Raw genomic sequence first — 19,402 nt, forward strand, 5'->3', positions numbered from 1 at the left:
ATACTTGAACTGCTCATACTCTTATCAGTTCTGGTAATGAAACTGATGGACTTGCTGGAGCAGTGAAAATGTGTGTAAACTGATGAATAAATCAAGAGGTATATCAAAACTTGTCTTTCCTCCTCTAGCACAGCAGTCTTGTCCTTTAATGTTCTTGGGTGCCAAAAGTTATGACCCACGGTGATCAATCTATGATACTTGTCTTTCAAGCTGAAAGGAGCACCTGAAGTATGGTTATATTTTGTCACAATGAACAGTGATGTTTTTGATGATCTGAAGCACCACATCATTTGGTTTCACAAAGCTACAGTCAATACTTGTGTATGATTGTGCCTTGTAGATGGTGGACAGGTGGCAGGGAGAGACAGGAATCATTCCTGTGGGGAAAAGGAGATCTGCCTCTCCCAGCAACCTAGGGGGGAATTTTCCCCAGGTCGGGCGGGCCAAGCAGCAGCGGGCGCGGGCCCGATCGGCGCCTGCGATGAGGTCCGTGCTGCCATTTTATGCAGGCGGGCTAATTAAGGCCCGCCCAGCATATTTCTCGACTCCCGAGGATAACGGGAATGTGCGGGCAGCAGTGGGCGTGCACAGACCACCGGGTTCAATGGCGACCAAGCGGCCTGTTTAAATGAAGGCCTGGCAGCCTTTGCAAGGTTACTCACAATGGCCGGTAGAAGGGCTCACCAGAGGTCTTCTGTTGAGCAGGCAAGTCCGGAGGGTAGGCCAGCGGAGCAGGCCAGGCCGGAGGGTAGGGCAGTGTGCCTCTCAGTTCTTGGATGAGTGCCTAGCTGCCCTCCTGGAGGAGGTGGCAGCATGGCGGGAAGTCCTGATTCTGAGGGACGGGAGACAGAGGCCTCTCCACCTGACCAAACGTGCATGGGAGGAGGTAGCTGAGCGTGTGAGCTCCCATGATGTGGTGCGACGCACATGGGTCCAGTGCCGAAAAAGGTTCAACGACCTCCTGCGCTCGGGAAGGATGAGTACCATGTTGGCTGAGATTACTTAATGCAGCCATCACCCTTCCCCCCCCGCAACCACCCCGCCCCCCCAACTCGAAACATTAACTCTGTCTTTCTCTCCACAGATGCTGTTAGACCTGCTGAGTTTTTCCAGCATTTTTTGTTTCTGTTTCAGATTTCCAGCACTGCTGTATTTTGCTTTTATCTTAGAACCTTGGTGAGTTTCTGCACTGTATCTTGTAAATGGTACACACTGCTGCTACTGTTCATCGGTGGAGGGAGTGAAAGTTTGCAGAAGGGGTGCCAATCAAGCAGGCTGCTTTGTCCTGGATGGTGTCAAGCTTCTTGAGTGTTGTTGGAGCTGCACTCATCCAGGCAAGTGGGGAGTATTCCATCACACTCCTGACTTGTGCCTTGTAGATGGTGGACGGCTTTGGGGAGCCGGGAGGTGAGTTACTCACTGCAGGATTTCTAACCACTGACTTGTTCTTATAGCCATAGTCTTTATATGGCTAGTCCAGTTCAGTTTCTGGTCAATGGTAACCCTCAGGATGTTGATAGTGGGGAATTCAGCGATAATAATGCCATTGAATGTCAAGGGAAGATGGGTTAGATTCTCTCTTGTTGGAGATGGTCATTGCCTGACACTCGTGTGGCGCGAATGTTACTTGCCACTTATCAGCTCAAGCCTGGATATTGTCCAGGTCTTGCTGCATTTGGACTTGGACTGCTTCGGTATCTGAGAAGTCGCAAATGTGCTGAACATTGTGTAATCACCGGCGAGCATCCCCACTTCTGACCTTATGATGGAAGGAAGGTGATTGATGAAGCAGCTGAAGATGTTTAGGCCTAGGATGAAAAGCATCGGCATGTCCCTTTTTTCAGCGAAACTTAAAATATTTTGGAAAGTATTGCTGCTGTTTACAAATATAATATTGAAGATAATCGGGTGCAAATGAAAATGTACTTTGTATTTATGAAACCTTCAGTGTGACATTTTCAATGTGAGGCACAATAGATGCAAGGCTTTTATATAGATATATGTTAGTAGATGAGTTAGTTGCTATAATACTCCAAATACAAAAGTGTCGGTGGCTTGTCTAGGTAATGGATAGGGCAAGCACTCCGTCAGCCATTTCTCTCAAGCCCTACCCCAAATTTCTCATGATGATATCCTTCTTCCTTAATCCCGTTTCAAGCAATTCTTCAGTAATTTAAATTTTCATCTAAATCCCCTTGCCTTCTCTCCACTGTTTCAATGTCCTCCTGTCCTCCTTAGCATTTCCCTCCTTCAAAATTGCAGGTTCTTTATCTTCCAAAACTCTTTTGATTCAGGAATTGCCCCCCACAAATGGAAAATTGCCAATGTCACTGCATTATTTAAGAAGGGTGGAAGAGAGAAACCGGGAAATTATAGACCTAATTATCTTAATGTCTGTTGTCACTAAAACTTGTCCTAAGGGCCGAGTGACTATGCACTTGAACAAATATCAATTGATCAGAGAGAGGCAGCATGGATTTGTAAAGGCCAAATCAAGAATAACTTACCTAGTTGAGGTAGAATTTTATACGGTTCAATGAGATCACCACTCAACTCCAGAGAATATAGGCTCATTCTCTCCTCACTGGACAGCCTTTGCAACACAAGAATCGACTACACAAGGGCAGCGCATCTTCCTTACTCTTGCGCTCCAACCCCCTTGCAATAGAAGTTAACATATAATTTACCTCCCTAGTTGTTTGCTTACCTAAATGTTAACTTCCCGTGATTCATTTGCAAGAACATCCAAATTTTCAGCACAAATTCAAGCTGACACTCCAGTGCTGTATTGAGGGAGCTTTGCACGGTCAGATGAGACATTAAACTGAGGTCCCATCTGTCTGCTCAGGTCATCAGAAAAGATCTCATTGCACTATTTCAAAGAAGAACAGGGGAGTTGCCCCTCATGTTCTGGCCAATATTTATCTCTCAATCAACATCATAAAAATAAATTATCTGGTTATTATCACATTGCTATTTGTGGGAGTTTGCTGAGCGCAAATGAGCAGATGGGTTTCCCACATTTCAACAGTGATTATATTTTAAGAAGTATTGCATTGGCTGTAAAATGCTTTGAGATATCTGGTGGTCATGAAAAGCGCTATTTAAATACAAGTCTTTGTTTCTTTCTGAAAACCAACATTTACTAGTCTCTGACTTATTAGAACTGTTTTGCTTTTCCATCCTTTCTAATAATTTCACACTTCCCCACTTTATGTGTCCTCTGCCACCTTCTTGCCCAATCACCTAACCAGTCTAGATCCTTTGCAGTCTCTTTGCGTTCTTCTCACAGCATACTTTCCCACCAAGTTTTGTATCGCCACCCGATCCCCTCAACTAAGTCATTGATATAGATTGTAAACAGCTGAGGCCCAAGTACCAAATCTTGTGAAACTCCACAAGTTACATTCTGCAATCCTTTTTTCCCGTTATAATTTTTCCTGTTTCTGCCTCTAAGGGACTCGTTTATTTTTCCCAATCTCTTCCTTTTTACATACATGTGAAAGGAGATAGAAGACAAAGAGGAAGAAAAAGGAACATGCCCTCCACTGGCAGGATGTGACTAGTGGTGTCCTCCAGTGATTTGCGCTAGAGCCTCAGCTTTTCATGATATTCATCGCTGGCTTAGATGAAGGAATATAGAGCTGTATATTCAAGTTTGCTGATGACACTAAGTGAGGCATCTTACTAAATAGTGCAAATGTCAGCACACTAGAGGGTTGAATATTCTGAAGTTCTGAAGAAGAGTCATATTGGACTCAAAACGTTAACTGTTTCTCTCCACAGACACTTCAGCACTTTCTGCTTTTATTGAATGGTCAACTGCTGTTACCATGTTCTTCTAACTTTCTTCCCTCGGTTTTCCCATGTATCCTACTCAAATGGTCTCACTCACAAACAAGATAATCTCTGACCACTTGCTTGTAACTTTCATCAAGCAGATTCACCTACCCCTTCCACTGCTACTTCCTCTGTGTTCACCCTGGAATAAACTTTATCCATGTCTATCCTAAGTTTATCCATGTCTCTCAGGCCCTTGGAAAATACTTTTTACCAGATTCTGGACCCAGTCCCCAACTACTAGATGGCTGAGAGAAGTGAACTGCCGTTTGCTGTTAAAAGTACTGATTGGTATATAATTTCTAAAGAGTTGTTCAGTGGAATTCCAAGGTTGGCTGGACAGCAGCTGGGCATCAGACTCTCAAAAACTTGTTTCCCAACGTTCAAAGATAAAAAGGGATGAAAAACAGATCACCTAGTCTGAGGCTGGATTGGGAGAATGCAGTCTTTCATATCCGTGCATATAAAGTGATTGAAATATTTCTGTCATGGCTGCACACATCTAAAGAGAATGCTGGTGCCTGAGAACAGGACTCTGCTTTAGGAGTGTGAGAAAGAGGTATCGAAAGGAAATGAGAGCAGCTGACATTAAAAAAGTGAGAAACTAAACGATAGATCCTTCTACGCTGTTTTAATTCTGTGATTTAAAGTGCTTTACAGAGAAACTGAGAGCTTTACAGGAAGAAGACAATTGTAAAAAGAAAAGGCAGAATGAGTAAGAAATTGATGTAGAATGCTGAGTAGATGATAAAACAGTCACAGAAAACATAAAGATATTTTGGAGCGGAAATAGAGAATTACAAAAAGAGGGGGAAGGAAGAAAGTTATAGGTAAACAGATAAAAAGATGATGAAAGAAAAAAAGAAAAGATAAAAAGAATTAGACGATGGAAGAGAAGCAACCAGAAAGATATATAAAAAGATATAAATGTAATATTTGTCCATAAGCCAATGTTGCTGGTATGAATGATACATGCACTCAAAGAACTTATTAACTAACACTGGACTAAAAGTTAAAAAAACTTACCTCACATAAAGGGAAATTGGGACAACAGTATTCAGGATAATCACATATGACCAGAACATAAGAAATCCAGAGAAGGAAGCATTTGGCGAGTATTGGTTCCAAGGCAAGTAGATTTGAAAATAGTACCCTTTATAAGATTCCCAGATACTATTTCCAATAGCCAGTACTGTACACATCATGATGAGGAAGCCAAAAATCTGCAATCACAGAACAAAATATCAATATTATCTTAAGGTCGGCAGTTATTAACACCCACCTGATTAATTATGTTGATTTAGGGGATGGTGTTCTCTGATCTCCTGCTGTAACACAAATGGGGAGTAATAGTAAAGGAAACACTTCAGAAATAGCTGTTTACGTTAATCTTCAACCAAAGTTAAGAGTGGAAGTCCAGAGAACCCTCATGAAAATTAGTCATTGAACTAAAGCACATACACAGTGCAAAGTAACATTAAGATGTATCATGCAATTCCTTTTAAAACAGGACCACAGGCAAAGTTTCTTCTAAAATAGACTAAGGGCAGAATATTGTGCTCGTTGGGTGGGCATGTGCCTGCCCCGAACGAACGTAAAATGATGCGCGATATTTTGGTCGGCGGGCACGCACTGGAGTCGGCACCGCGCCCACTGACAATTGCGGCCTATTAAGGCCCTTAAGGAACTAATTGTTTTGAATTTTTCGCTGCCCATCCAACCGTTCGGTTGGCGGACGGGCAAAAAGGCTAAGTGGCCTTTGCATTTTTGGCGAAACCTCATCCATGGGCGGGATGGGTTTTTGTCATCCAGTGATTTAAAAAAAAACTTTTTTGTATTCATATTTAATGTGACACAGTTATGGGGACATGTTTTCATTATTTTAAAATTCTTTATTTTTTTGTTCAAAATTTTCAGCTCCCCGAGGCAGCTTTGTGCCTTAGGGAGCTTTTACTGCATGCACTCGCATAAACTTACCCGCTCCTCCCTCCCCCACTCCAGCAGCGCTGCAGCACGAGATTCATGCTGGCTGGCCGTTTATTGGAGCTGAGGCCAAAATGAGATCAGCCATGATCGTATTGAACGGCAGGGCAGGCTCGAGGGGCTGAATTGCCTACTCCTGCTCCTAGTTCTTATGTTCTAAGTAAGGTAGGGCATCACTGGAGCAAATCAGGCAGGCCCAAGGCCCAAGTGAGGGTAGGGGAACAATTGTTAGGGTGGTTGGGGAGGGGGGTCTTCCAGTTAGAAGAGAACTTGTTCTTAGGGGAGTCCTACATGGGCTACAGGGTGCCTGATCAGGAGGCACTGTGGAGCCCAGACAGAGACCACCAGCGTGAGAAGCAGTGCACCAGCATGGAAGGGAGGGAATGTGTACAATATTCTTGGTATTGTTAGGCTTTTACAAAATACTTAATGAATCTATAGAGGTATATGAAACAGGAGCTTCTTTGGAACACATCTTCTGGAGGCTAGTGCCAAAATTGGGGAGCTGTCTTGCAGACTAGTCAAGCAGCAGCCTGACATAATCATCCTCACGGAATCATGCCTTCCAGATAATGTCCCAAACACGACCATCACCATCCCTGGGTATGTCCTGTCCCACTGGCAGGGCAGACCCAGCAGCGGGGGTGGCACAGTGTTATACAGTTGGGAGGGAGTTGCCCTGGGAGTCCTCAACATCGACTCTGGAACCCATGAAGTCTCGTGGCATCAGGTCAAACATGGGCAAGGAAAGCTCCTGCTGATTACTATGTATCAGCTGATGAATCGGTGCTCCTCCATGTTGAACACCACTTAGAGGATGCACTGAGGATGGCAAGGGTGCAGAATGTACTCTGGGTGGGGGACTTCAATGTCCACCATTAAGAGTGGCTCGGTAGCACCACTACTGACCGAGTTGGCCAAGTCCTAAAGGAAATAGCTGCTAGACTGGGTATGTGGCAGGTGGTGAGAGAACCAACAAGAGGGAAAAACATACTTGACCTCATGCTCACCAACCTGCCTGCCGCAGATGCTTCTGTCCATGACAGTATCGATAGGAGTGACAACTGCATAGTCCTTGCAGATATGAAGTCCCACCTTCACATTGAGGATACCCTCCATTGTGTTGTGTGGCACTACCACTGTGCTAAATGCGATAGATTTTGAACACATCTAACAACTCCAGACTGGGCATCCATGAGGTGCTGTGGGCCATCAGCAGCAGAATTGTACTCGAACACAATCTGTAACTTCATGGCCAGCCTTATCCCCCAATCCAGCACTGCCACCAAGCCAGGGGAACAACCATGGTTCAATGAAGAGTGCAGGAGGGCATGACAGGAGCAACACCAGGCATACCTAAAAATGAGGTGTCAACCTGGTGAAACTATAACACAGGAGGACTACTTGCGTGCCAAACAGCATAAGCAGCATGTGATAGACAGGGCTAAGTGATCCCACAACCAACGGATCAGATCTAAATTTGCAGTCCTGCCACATCCAGACGTGAATGGTGGTGGACAATTAAACAACTCACTGGAGGAGGAGGATCATCCACAAATTTTCTCCATCCTTAATGATGGAAGAGCCCAGCACATCAGTGCAAAAGATAAAGCTGAAGCATTTGCTACAATCTTCAGCCAGAAGTACTAAGTGGATGATCCATCTCAGCCTCCTCCGGAAGACCCCAGCATCACAGATGCCAGTCTTTAGTCAATTCGAATCACTCCACATGATATCAATAAATGGCTGAAGGCACTGGATACTGCTAAGGCTATGGGCCCTGACAATATTCCGGCAAGTGTACTGAAGACTTGTACTCCAGAACTTGCCGTGCCCTTAGCCAAGCTGTTCTAGTACAGCTACAACACTGGCATCTACCCAGATATGTGCAAAATTGCCCAGGTATGTCCTGTACACAAAAGGCAGGACAAATCCAACCCGGCCATTTACCGCCCTATCAGTCTACTCTCCATCATCAGTAAAGTAATGGAAGGGGTCATCACAGAGCTATCAAGCTGCACTTGCTTAGCAATAACCTGCTCACTGATGCCCAGTTTGGGTTCTGGCAGGGTCACTTAGCTCCTGACCTCATTACAGCCTTGGTTCAAACATGGACAAAAGGGCTGAACTCCCGAGGTGAGGTGAGGTGAGAGTGACTGCCCTTGACATCAAGGCTGCATTTGATCAAGTGTGACATCAAGGAGCTCTACCAAAACTGCAGACAATGGGAATCAGGGGGGAAACTCTCCGCTAGGTGGAGTCATACACAGCGCAAAAGAAGATGGTTGTAGTTGTTGGAGGTCAGTCATTTCAGCCCCAGGACATCACTGCAGGAGTTCCTCAGGGTAATGTCCTCGGCCCAACCATCTTCAGCTGCTTCATCAATGACCTTCCTTCCATCATAAGGTCAGCAGTGGGGATGTTCGCTGATGATTGCACAATGTTCAGCACCATTCGCGACTCCTCAGATACTGAAGCATTCTATGTCCAAATGCAGCAAGACCTGGATAATATCCAGGCTTGGGCTGACAAGTGGCAAGTAACATTCACGCTACACAAGTGCCAGACAATGACTATCTCCAACAAGATAGAATCCAAGCATCACCCCTTGATGTTCAATGGCATTACCATCAATGAATCCCCCACTATCAACCTGGGGGTTACCATTGACCAGAAACTGAACTGGACTAACCGTATAAGTACTGTGGCTGGAAGAGCAGGTCAGAGGCTAGGAATATTGTGACGCATAACCCACCTCCTGACTCCCCAAAGCCTGTCCATCATCTACAAGGCACAAGTCAGGAGTGTGATGGAATACTCTCCACTTGCCTGGATAAGTGCAGCTCCAGCAACACTCAAGAAGCTTGACGCCATCCAGGACAAAGTGGCCTGCTTGACTGGCACCACATCCACAAACATTCACTCCCTCCGCCACTGATGCATGCTAGCAGCAGTGTGTACCATCTACAAAATGTACTGCAGGAATTCACCAAGGCTCCTTCAACAGCACCTTCCAAACCCACGACCACTATCATCTAGAAGGACAAGGGCAGCAGATACATGGGAACACCACCACCTAGAAGTTCCCCTCCAAGCCACTCAGCACCCTGACTTGGAAATATATCGCCGTTCCTTCACTGTCGCTGGGTCAAAATCCTGGAACTCCCTTCCTAACAGCATTGTGGGTGTACCTACACCACATGGACTGCAGCATTTCAAGAAGGCAGCTCACCACCACCTTCTCAAAGGCAACTAGGGATGGGCAATAAATGCTGGCCCAGCCAGCGAAGCCCACATCCCAGGAATGAATTTAAAAAAACTGTCTCCTGATGATTAATAACACAAGTAATACAATTTGACATGATCTCTTCCAGCAACTTTGAGAGACTTGGCCACCAGATGAGTATCATGCTCTGGCTTGACACTTTGTGATGCTCAAATGTCCTTGATCCAATCGTTGATTTACGTTGAGTCTCAGAGCTCTCAGAATGACGACTCTCTCATCAAAAATGAGTAAATCATCATCTACACTGAGGTGTCCTCTGTTCCTAGTACTGCCATCCTTTGATACAGTAATCTGACCTCAGCACATTCCTCATCAGATTTCTGTGCGTTTCTGCCTTAATACAGTCGCTGAGTTGTTGCTGGTAAAGTTGTGGTTATCAATGATGTAAAGGTTTCTACCTCTTCAACAAGGGCTACAATATCTTGTTCAGATCTTGCCACTGGAATACAGCACAAAGCCTCCGTTGTATTCTGCTGCTTTCCCAGCACATACTGTCTTTGCATCAAACTTCATCAAACTCGACCTGAATCTTTGCACTCATAGAGGTATTTTTGCTAACTCCTTAGAATTTAAGAGTGTCACTAAGTGCTTGTGATCTGTCTCTATCTTGATGTAGAGACCACGAACATCATCTGCGAACTTCTTGCAAGCCCATGTAGCAGCTAGTGTTTCTTTCGCTATTGCTCCATATCTCCATTCAGTCTCCGTCAATAAAAGGTATGTCTAGTAAACTGGTCTGCGCTTTCCATCTGTCTGTATCTGAAAGGGTACAGCTCCCAGTCCTGTAGAAAATGCATCTGCAGCAATATTTATGGGAAGCTCTGGGTCATCGTGAGCAAAAATATCAGGTGATATCAGTGTTTCTTTGATTTTGTCAAAAGACCTCTGTTGTACTTCCTCCCAGCACTATATATTGTCCTGTTGCAACAGCTGACAGTGGCTTATTGATGACAGCTAGGTTGAGCAGGAATTTTCCAATTCGTTTACCATACCCATGAATCTCTGGTGTTCAGTCACATTCCGAGGAGATGGAAACACCTTGATTGTCCTTGTCTTCAATGGATCAACTCTGAAACCAGATGCTCCTTCAGTATGCCCAAGGAACTTGACAGTCGGCTACAAGAATTCGCATTTGTTGAGTGTAAGTCCTGCTTCCTCTAGGCATCGCAGCACATCTTGCGCTCTAGTAACATATTCTGAGTGGATCCATAGATCAGGACATCATTCACGTGACACATGACTCCCTCCAGTCCTTCTAGGATGCTTGACATTGTCCTCTGAAAGATTTCTGACGCTGATGTGATGTCAAGGAGTAGTTCTGTTGAAGCAAAACTCTCAAATGGAGTAATCTTCATTGAGAGGTAGTTGTCAAAACCATTATTTGCATCTAGCTTCGTAATGATTGATCTTTTTTCCAATTTAGCTAAGCCCTTGTCCACAGGCAACATGGGATAAACTTTGCATTCAACTGCTTTGTGCAGCTGTGTAAATTCAGGTAGATCTTTTGGGTTTTGGCACCCGGGCCATCCCTGCTGAGCACCACCTTGTTGGTTCTGTCACAGATGAAAAAACCCCCTGCTTCAAGATAGTGTCAATTACTTCTTTACTTTTGGCAAGAGTGGATGGGGAACTTTTCTGGGTGCAAACAGGCACACTGACTTCGTTCCTGGAAATAGAGTTATATGGTATGGTGCTTTCAGCTTTCTAGTCCTGCAAATAGCTGTGCGATTCAGCTCTGAAATTTCTGGGCTGATCTTCTCGGCTTTCCAGTTCCTCTGCAAATCAGGTGCAGGGCAGCAGAGGCCTTCTGCTCAAAAGTGAGCAATTCTAGTGCTGAATCACATACAATTGTTTCTGCTATTTTTTTCACTGGCTGACACGGTCACATTCAGCGAATCATACATAACAGCCAATGTTCTAGACTCCATCGTCTGTAGCTATGTCCTGTCCAACCAACAGGATAGACCCACCAGAGGCAGCAGCAGTACACAGTCAGAAGGGAGTGGCCCTGAGAATTCTTAGCATTGTCTTCAGGCCCCACGAAGACTCATGGCATTAGGTCAAACCTCCTGCTGCTTAACACCTAATTGCCTCCCTCAATTGATGAATTAGTAATCCTTCACATTGAACACCTTGGAAGAAGCACTGATGACAGTCAGGTCATAGAATGTACTCTGGTTGGGAGACTTCAATGTCCATCACAAACAGTGGCTCGGTAGTAGCACTACTGACCAAGCTAGCCAAATCCTGAAGGACATATCTTCCAGTCTGGCCTGCAGCAAGTGGTGAGAAAACAAACAAAGCGAAAGGCTACTTGACCTTGTCCTCATCAAGATACCTATCGTAAAAGCATCTGTCCATGACAGGGAGGCTAGGATAATTAAATACAATTTGATTCACTTCAGATGATAATTAAATACGGCTGAACGCATTGGATAGAGCCTTTAGCCTGACAACAGCCCAGACTTAGTACTAAAGACTTGAGCTCCAGAACTAGCTACGACTCTAGCCAAACTGTTCCAGTACAGTTACAGCACTGGCATCTACCCAGATTCCAGATCTACCTTCCCTCCATCATAAGGTCAGAAGAGAGGGTGTTCACTGATGATTATACAATATTCAAAACCATTCACAAATCCTCAATACTGAAGCGGTCCGTAGCCATATACAGCAAGACCTGGACAACATTCAGACGTAGGCTGTAAGTGGCAAGTAACATTTGTGCCACACAAGTGCCAGGCAACGATCATCCCCAACAAGAGAGAATCTAATCATCTCCCCCTCAATTCATTACCACCATCAACATCTTGAGAGGTGTTAAGATTAATATTTAAATCATGCAGAATAAGGTTCTTTTAAGCAAACAATGTAATTTGACTAACATGTCTTGCAGGATACTTGAGCCAGTCCTAGAGATTTAAACTATTGGAATAATGCATCTATGTCCTTGGATCTATTTTTCGTTGCAAAAGTCCCAGGAAATTATGGTGTTGTGAGCTACACCACCATTACACAACACCATAATTCCCTGGGACATTCATGTCGCTCCATCAAAACCCTCTACAAAAGCAAGGAATATTAATTATTGGAGCTTCATTTCCCATCCCTAGTTGTGCAGATTAGCTGTCCTTGAACTGTTGCTGTCATTGTGGTAATGAGCTTCCGTAAGTGATATTGGCATAGCAATGATGAAGGAATGGCAATGCACATTCAAATCAGGTTGGTTTTTTGACTTGGAAGGGAGCTTGGAGGTGATCATTTTCCTTCCCTGTGGTAGGCATCATAGTGATCAGAGTTGTTGTTGAAGGAACCTTTATTGAGTTGCTTCAGTACATCCTGTAGATTCTAAATGCTTCAGCCAGAGTACCCTGGGAGTGGAGTGGATACTGGATACAAAACATGAAGCACCAATCAAGCAAATTAACACATTCTGAATAATGTAAAGGTTCTTGCATGTTTTTTGGCTGTGCCCTACCAGGCAAATGCTAAGTATTGCATCACACATCTAATTTGAGCTTTATAGATAAGGAGAAGCTTTGAAGAGACAGGAGATAATCATTTCAGAGTAATCAACTCTGTCCTCTTTTTGTAGCCACAGTATTGATAAGACTTGTCGAGTTAAGGTTCTTGGGAATTGCCAAGGTGATGGAGCATGATGGGTACTTTTTAAGGTCCAGGGACTATAGCTAAGCTTCCACTTTTCAAGATGATCATTATATGGCATTTACATGTTATGGATGTTACCTGCCACTTGTCAACCCAAGCCTGTGTGTTATCCAGGTTGTGTTGTAGGCTGGCATCATTATTCATGTAATTGTGAATGAAGCTGGACATTAGAATTGTCACATGTATTCACATCACTTTGAATATATGGCACAACAAATTTAAATTACTTAGTTTAAAATGCTTGAGAAAAGATACAGCAAGCAAAACATCTGTTGCAGTGCAAAATTCCCAAGTTTGCTAGTATACTCAAATCTAGCATAGTGTCTCAAGAATGTTTGGCAAAATTCCAACAAAATTTTAATGCCCTTCTTAAAAGTCACAATGGCGAATATTTTGAGTAATCATCCAGTGGGTTCTATTCAATTGTTTGCAAATCCACAACACATCAATGATTGTTTATATGATTTTGGTTGACCCTGAAGGAAATGGATTCATTATAGGCGCTTACCCATAAAACGAGAACATTCATCAGTCGATCTATATTAGTCCGCTTCAAAGCTGACAATCCACTATTCTGCATTAGTTTTGTGTCCTGTCCTTGAAATAAGAATTGAACAAGTTGTATGTAAGGAATACCACGTAACATTTCAGAATAGTTCTATAACATCACTGTTAAAAAAAAAACATGCAGGGCCCTTGGCTTTATATTAGAGGCATAGAGTATGAAAAAAAGGAAGATATGGCAAACCTTTATAAATCACTTGTTAGGCCTCAGCTGTGAGTTTTGTGTACAATTCTGGGCGCCACATGTTCGGGAGGATGTGAAGGCTTTGGAGAGTATGCAGAAGGAGATGGACTCAAATCTTACCAGGCACAGGGATGAGAGTCTTCAGTTAAGTGGAGAGACTAAGGAAGTAGGGATTGTTTTTCATACAGCAAAGAAGGTTATGGGGAGATTCAATTAAGTGCAGAATTATGAAGGATTTTGATAAGAGTAACTTGGGAGAGCTTATGTTAGCTCACATAAGGTTAAAGACTTTTTGAAGATGTCATTTTAGTCCTTGTAAGCCACATTGCAATTGAACCTGTCCTCTTGCTTATCACCTACCTGCAAAGATAACAAGTCCATAACACCATTCTGTATTCCTCAAAGTGCAGCCACGTAATATTATTTTTTCATTGTCTAAAGAATACTTATTTTCCTTGTAGGTAAGTGTTCCTCTAAACTTGTCCAACCTGTTATTGGGTGCTTCACATCTAATCTCACCTAGGATTTAAAAGAAGGAACATATCATTAAATATTTTCTGAGTAATTTCATTGGTACTATTAATATATAATCTTGGGGCAGAGGGACTAAGAATTGGTGAGGAGGAAACATAATTTTAGGATCCTGGGGAGATTGGGACAAAACCCGTGCCAAAAAAGATGGAGGATAATGGTCCTTTTATCCTCAACCTTAGTGGTTGCACCTATATCTTTGACTAAAATGTTAAAAATATTTGGCTGAAGAGCAATCAAAACCGAGAAACATTTTTGCAATTTTTCAGATTGATGTCCATAATTAACAAGCTTTACTAATATGAATAAACAAAGACATTTGTTCTGGCATATATTCTGGCCTTATTTTTAGGAGAAAACTAAATTTAAATTAAGATAGTGAAATTTAAGGAATGAGAAGTGAAAATAGGAATGAAATGTCAGAGTGAAAAAATCAAGCAACTACCTTACTCCCCAACTGCCCTATTCCACCTCTCATTGTTTCAACACTAAGGCCTGGATTTTTGCTTCCAGGGCCGGTGCGCAGAGTTGGGAAATCTCCTGGCTTACTGCACCCGCCTTGGGAAAAATTCCCCTGAATGATAGAATCTTCATTTCAGGGACGTGTGCGGGATGGAGTCAGGCATGCCAACCCAGGATACAGAAACTGAGGTAGCCACAGGGCTACCAAGTGCCGAGGCAGGCTGGTTAAAAAGCCTGTCTCAGTTCCCTGGGACTTTGTCGCAGTTGTTATGTTAAATATTGGGCTTTCTAGACCTCACTCCACACCCATTGCCCATGCAAATTCATACTGACTGATGCCCCTGACCCACCTCCATAGTCCCTTATAGCCTGTAGGCCAATTTAGAGCCAAATCATGCTCCCCACCCACTGATGGCCCCTTATAGCCCCTATGCCAACTTAGTACCAACTCATGACCTCACACCCACTCCATGGCCCTTTAAAGCCCCTGTGTCAACTCGTTGCCAGTTTGCCCCCCCTGCCCACCCACTACCCTTTGTGCTAACACTGTCCACGTCAACTCACCCAGTATCCACCATAGTCAAACTTCAGGAACCATGCTGTGATGAAATTAAGTTCTAAATACCTATTACAAACATCATTATTTTATGCATTCATGGGATGTAGGTGTTGCTGGCTGGGCCAGCATTTATTTCCCATCCCTAGTTGCCCTTGAGAAGGTGGTGGTGAGCTGCCTTCTTGAACTGCTGCAGTCCATGTGGTGTAGGTACACCCACAGTGCTGTTAGGGAGTGAGTTCCAGGGTTTTGACCCAGTGACAGTGAAGGAACGGCGACATATTTCCAAGTCAGGATGGTGAGTGGCTTAGAGGGGAACTTCTAGGTGGTGGTATTCTGATGTGTCTGCTGCCCTTGTCCTTCTAGATGGTAGTGGTCGTGGGTTTGGAAGGTGCTGTCTAAGGAGGCTTGGTGAGATCCCGCAGTGCATCTTGTAGATGGTGCACACTGCTGCTACTGTGAGTCGGTGGTGGAGGGATTGAATGTTTGTGGATGGGGGTGCCAATCGAGTGAGCTGCTTTGTCCTGGATGGTGTCAAGCTTCTTGAGTGTGTAGAAATTAATTTGTAAAAAAACTCATCAAAAACCACTGAATACATTTAAATACCCTCAACTAATTACTCTCTTATAAAAACAAACATTTGGATTCATAACCCCACATCAAAGGCTGCTAATCGTTTAATAATCCCTTTGAGCTGTCAATAAAACTGTGAATTTACACTTCCCCACTCTGATGATAGGTTGTGGAAGCAGTCAAGCAATAATGATGCTATAATCTTTGCACTTATGTTTATGTCAGCTATTGAAACTGCAAGCACAGATCTTTTTCAACTCAAAGATGCAGACAAGCTGTGTTATTTTTAATTTTTAAAGGCCAGGAGATTTAAATAACCTCACAGCTTGACAGTTCTACAGATTTTATCCATTCTTCATGAGCAATTACGTCAACTTTAAAAATTCATAACTCTCACACTGCAGGATAATGCCCTTGTTCCATCAAAAAATTAGGTCTGTTTGAACTCAGCGCTGAGTTCAAAAATCCCTGTTGAGTTCGGGTTTTCTCCATGCATGAGTCATGATCCGCCTCCTTTGACTATGGCAAAAGTAGGATCTGTCATAAATGTTGGGGGGTGGGGGGGGGGGGGACTTCAGGATCCAGGTTCCCAGTGCCATTTTGAATACACCACAGAGTCTCGATGACTCTGTAAAAATCTAGGCCTGAAACATTGAAAAGAAGCTATGAGGAGTAATTCTCCTTCAAAGGGCTACCCAATACTGTTAGCAACTTGAAAGCTGACAAATAACCATGTCCATGTAGGCCCAATTGCTTCTCACTAATCATCAATGGCACAGCCATTACCATGTTTCCCAACAGTGTGGGAAACCAACAGACTCTTAAATGCCCTCTGAAATTGCTGAGAAAGCCACTCAGTTGTAACAAACCACTACAAAGGCACAAAAAAGGAATGAAACTGGATGGACCATCTGGCATCGACCTAGGCACTGGAAATGACAATGGCAATCTCAGAACTGTCGACCCTCCTTACTAACATCTGGGGGCTAGTGCCAAAATTGGGAGAGCTGTCTCACAGGCTAGTCAAGTAGCAGCCTGACATAGTCATCTTCACGGAATCATATCTTACAGATAATGTCCTAGACGCTACCATCACCATTCCTGGATATGCCCTGTCCCACGGGCAGGACAGGCCCAGCAGCGGTGGCGGCACAAGTGTGTACAGTCGGGAGGGAGTTGCCCTTGGACATGCCAACAATATTGATTCCGGACCCAATGAAGTCTCATGGCATCAGGTCAAACATGGGCAAGAAAACCTCCTATTGATTACCACGTACCGCCCAACCTCAGCTGATGAATCAGTGCTCCTCCATGTTGAATGCTACTTGGAGGAAGCAATGAGGGTGGCAAGGGTACAGAATGTAGTCTGGGTGGGGGACTACAATGCCCATCACCAAGAGTGGCTCGGTAGCACCACTACTGACCGAGCTGGCCAAGTCCTAAAGGACATAGCTGCTAGACTGGGTCTGCAGCAGGTAGTGGGGGAACCAACAAGAGGGAAAAACATACTTGACCTCATCCTCACCAACCTGCTTGCAGTAGATACATCAGGTCATGACAGTATCGGTAGGTGACAACCATACAGTCGTCATGGAGACGAAGTCCCGCCTTCACATTGAGGATACCCTCCATCGTGTAGTACAGCACTACCATGGTGCTAAATGGGATAGATTTTGAACAGATCTAGCAACTCAAGACTGGGCATCCATGAGGCGCTGTGGGCCATCAGCAGCAGCAGAATTGTACTCGAACACAATCTGTAACCTCATGAACCAGCATATCCTCAACTCTACCATTGCCATGAAGACAGGGAATCAACCCTAGTTCAATGAAGAGTGCAGGAGGGCATGCCGGGAGCAGCACCAGGCATACCTGAAAATGAGGTGTCAACCTGGTGAAGCTACAACACAGGACCATTTGCATGCCAAACAGCATAAGCAGCAAGTGGTAGAGCTAAGTAATTCCAAAACCAACAGAACAGATCTAAGCTCTGCAGTCCAGGACAATTAAACAACTCACTGGAGGAGGAGGCTCCACAAATATCCCCATCCGCAATAATGGAGGAGCCCAGCACATCACTGCAAAAGATAAGGCTGAAGCTTTTGCTGCAATGTTCAACCAGAAGTGCTGTGTGGATGATCCATCTCGGCCTCTGTCGGAGGTCTCCAGCATCACAGATGCCAGTCTTCAGCCAATTCGATTCACTCCACGTGCTATCAAGAAATGGCTGAAGGCACTAGGTACTGCAAAGGCTAGGGGGCCCTGACAATATTCCAGCAATAGTACTGAAGACTGGTGCTCCAGAACTTGCCGTGCCCCTAGCCAAGCTGTTCCAGTACAGCTACAACACTGGCATCTACCCGGCTATGTGGAAAATTGCCCAGGTAGGTCCTGTACAAAAGCAGGATAAATCCAACCCGGCCAATTACCACCCCATCACTCTACTCTCGATCAACAGTAAAGTAATGGAAGGGTTCATCAGCAGTGCAAGCAGCACTTGCTTAGTAACAACCTGCTCACTGATGCCCAGTTTGGGTTCCGCCAGAGCCATTCAGCTCCTGACCTTATCACAGCCTTGGTTCAAACATGGACAAAAGAGCTGAACTCCTGAGGTGAGATGAGAGTGACTGCTCTTGACATCAAGGTGGCATTTGACCGAGTGTGACATCAAGGAGCTCTACCAAAACTGCAGTCAATGGGAATCAGGGAGGAACCTCTCCGCTGGAGTCATACCCAGCACAAAAGAAGATGGTTGTGGTTATTGAAGGTCTGTCATCTCAGTCCCAGGACATCACTGCAGGAGTTCCTCAGGGTAGTGTCCTCGGCCCTACCATCTTCAGCTGCTTCATCAATAACCTTCCTTCCATCATAAAGTCAGAAGTGGGGATGTGTGCTGATGGTTGCACAATGTTCAGCCTCATTCACGACTCCTCAGGTACTGAAGCAGTCCATGGCCAAATGCAGCAAGACCTGGATAATATCCAGGCTCGGGCTGACAAGTGGTAAGTAACATTTGTGCCGCACAAGTGTCAGGCAATGACCATCTCCAACAAGAGAGAATCCAACCATCACCCCTTGATATTCAATGGCATTACCATCATTGAGTCCCCCAACATCAATGTCCTGGGGGGTTACCATTGACCAGAAACTGAAGTGCACTAGCCATATAAATATTGTGGCTACAGGAGCAGGTCAGAGGCTAGGAATCCTGCGACGAGTAACTCACCTCCTGACTCCCCATATATTCTGGCGGGTATCGCTCCCCCTGATATAAAAAAACCGTAGCCAGCAAGAAAGAGCAACTCTGTCAAACATCAGATAAGAGGCATCCTCTACATGGTCATACACCTACACCTAGCCGCCTAAAGTCAAGGAAGAGCTTCATGAACAGTGTTGTTCCATTACAATCAACCCCATCTGAAGCCCGCATCACCTTGTGGAAAGACCGGCTCGCCAGTCTCGAACAACCCCCAGCGATGGAAATTCTACCGGATGAAAGCCTTCCCCCAGGAGCTAATTACAACTGGGCAACCTGGAAGTGCCTTAACAGATTTAGGACTGGTGTAGGTTGTTCAAAGGTGTCACTAAGCAAATGGGGATATACAACCAGCCCGACAACTTGTGAATGTGGAACTGAGCCACAGACTATGCAACATCTCCTGCAATGCCTATCGCTAGAGCAACCCTGCACTGTTGCAGATATTGCCAAATTCAACAACAAGGCGCAAAAATGTGTCCAGTTCTGGCTGGGCCATGT

At 44.5% G+C, this 19,402-nt stretch overlaps 1 protein-coding gene across 1 annotated transcript in view; it reads right to left on the reverse strand.

The window, feature by feature from the left end:
- LOC144685630 (putative phospholipid-transporting ATPase IM) overlaps positions 1–19,402 on the reverse strand; it is a 329,489-nt gene that overhangs the window by 188,859 nt on the left and 121,228 nt on the right. The window contains exons 10-12 of the mRNA XM_078550359.1: positions 13,884–14,042; positions 13,284–13,372; positions 4,867–5,063 (exon numbers count right to left, since the gene is read on the reverse strand). Coding sequence (XP_078406485.1) covers positions 4,867–5,063; positions 13,284–13,372; positions 13,884–14,042 — 445 coding nt within the window. The remainder of the gene's footprint in view (positions 1–4,866; positions 5,064–13,283; positions 13,373–13,883; positions 14,043–19,402) is intronic.

The sequence above is a fragment of the Cetorhinus maximus genome, chromosome 1 (assembly GCF_964194155.1).
Source record: "Cetorhinus maximus chromosome 1, sCetMax3.hap1.1, whole genome shotgun sequence".
Taxonomy (NCBI): Eukaryota; Metazoa; Chordata; class Chondrichthyes; order Lamniformes; family Cetorhinidae; genus Cetorhinus; species Cetorhinus maximus.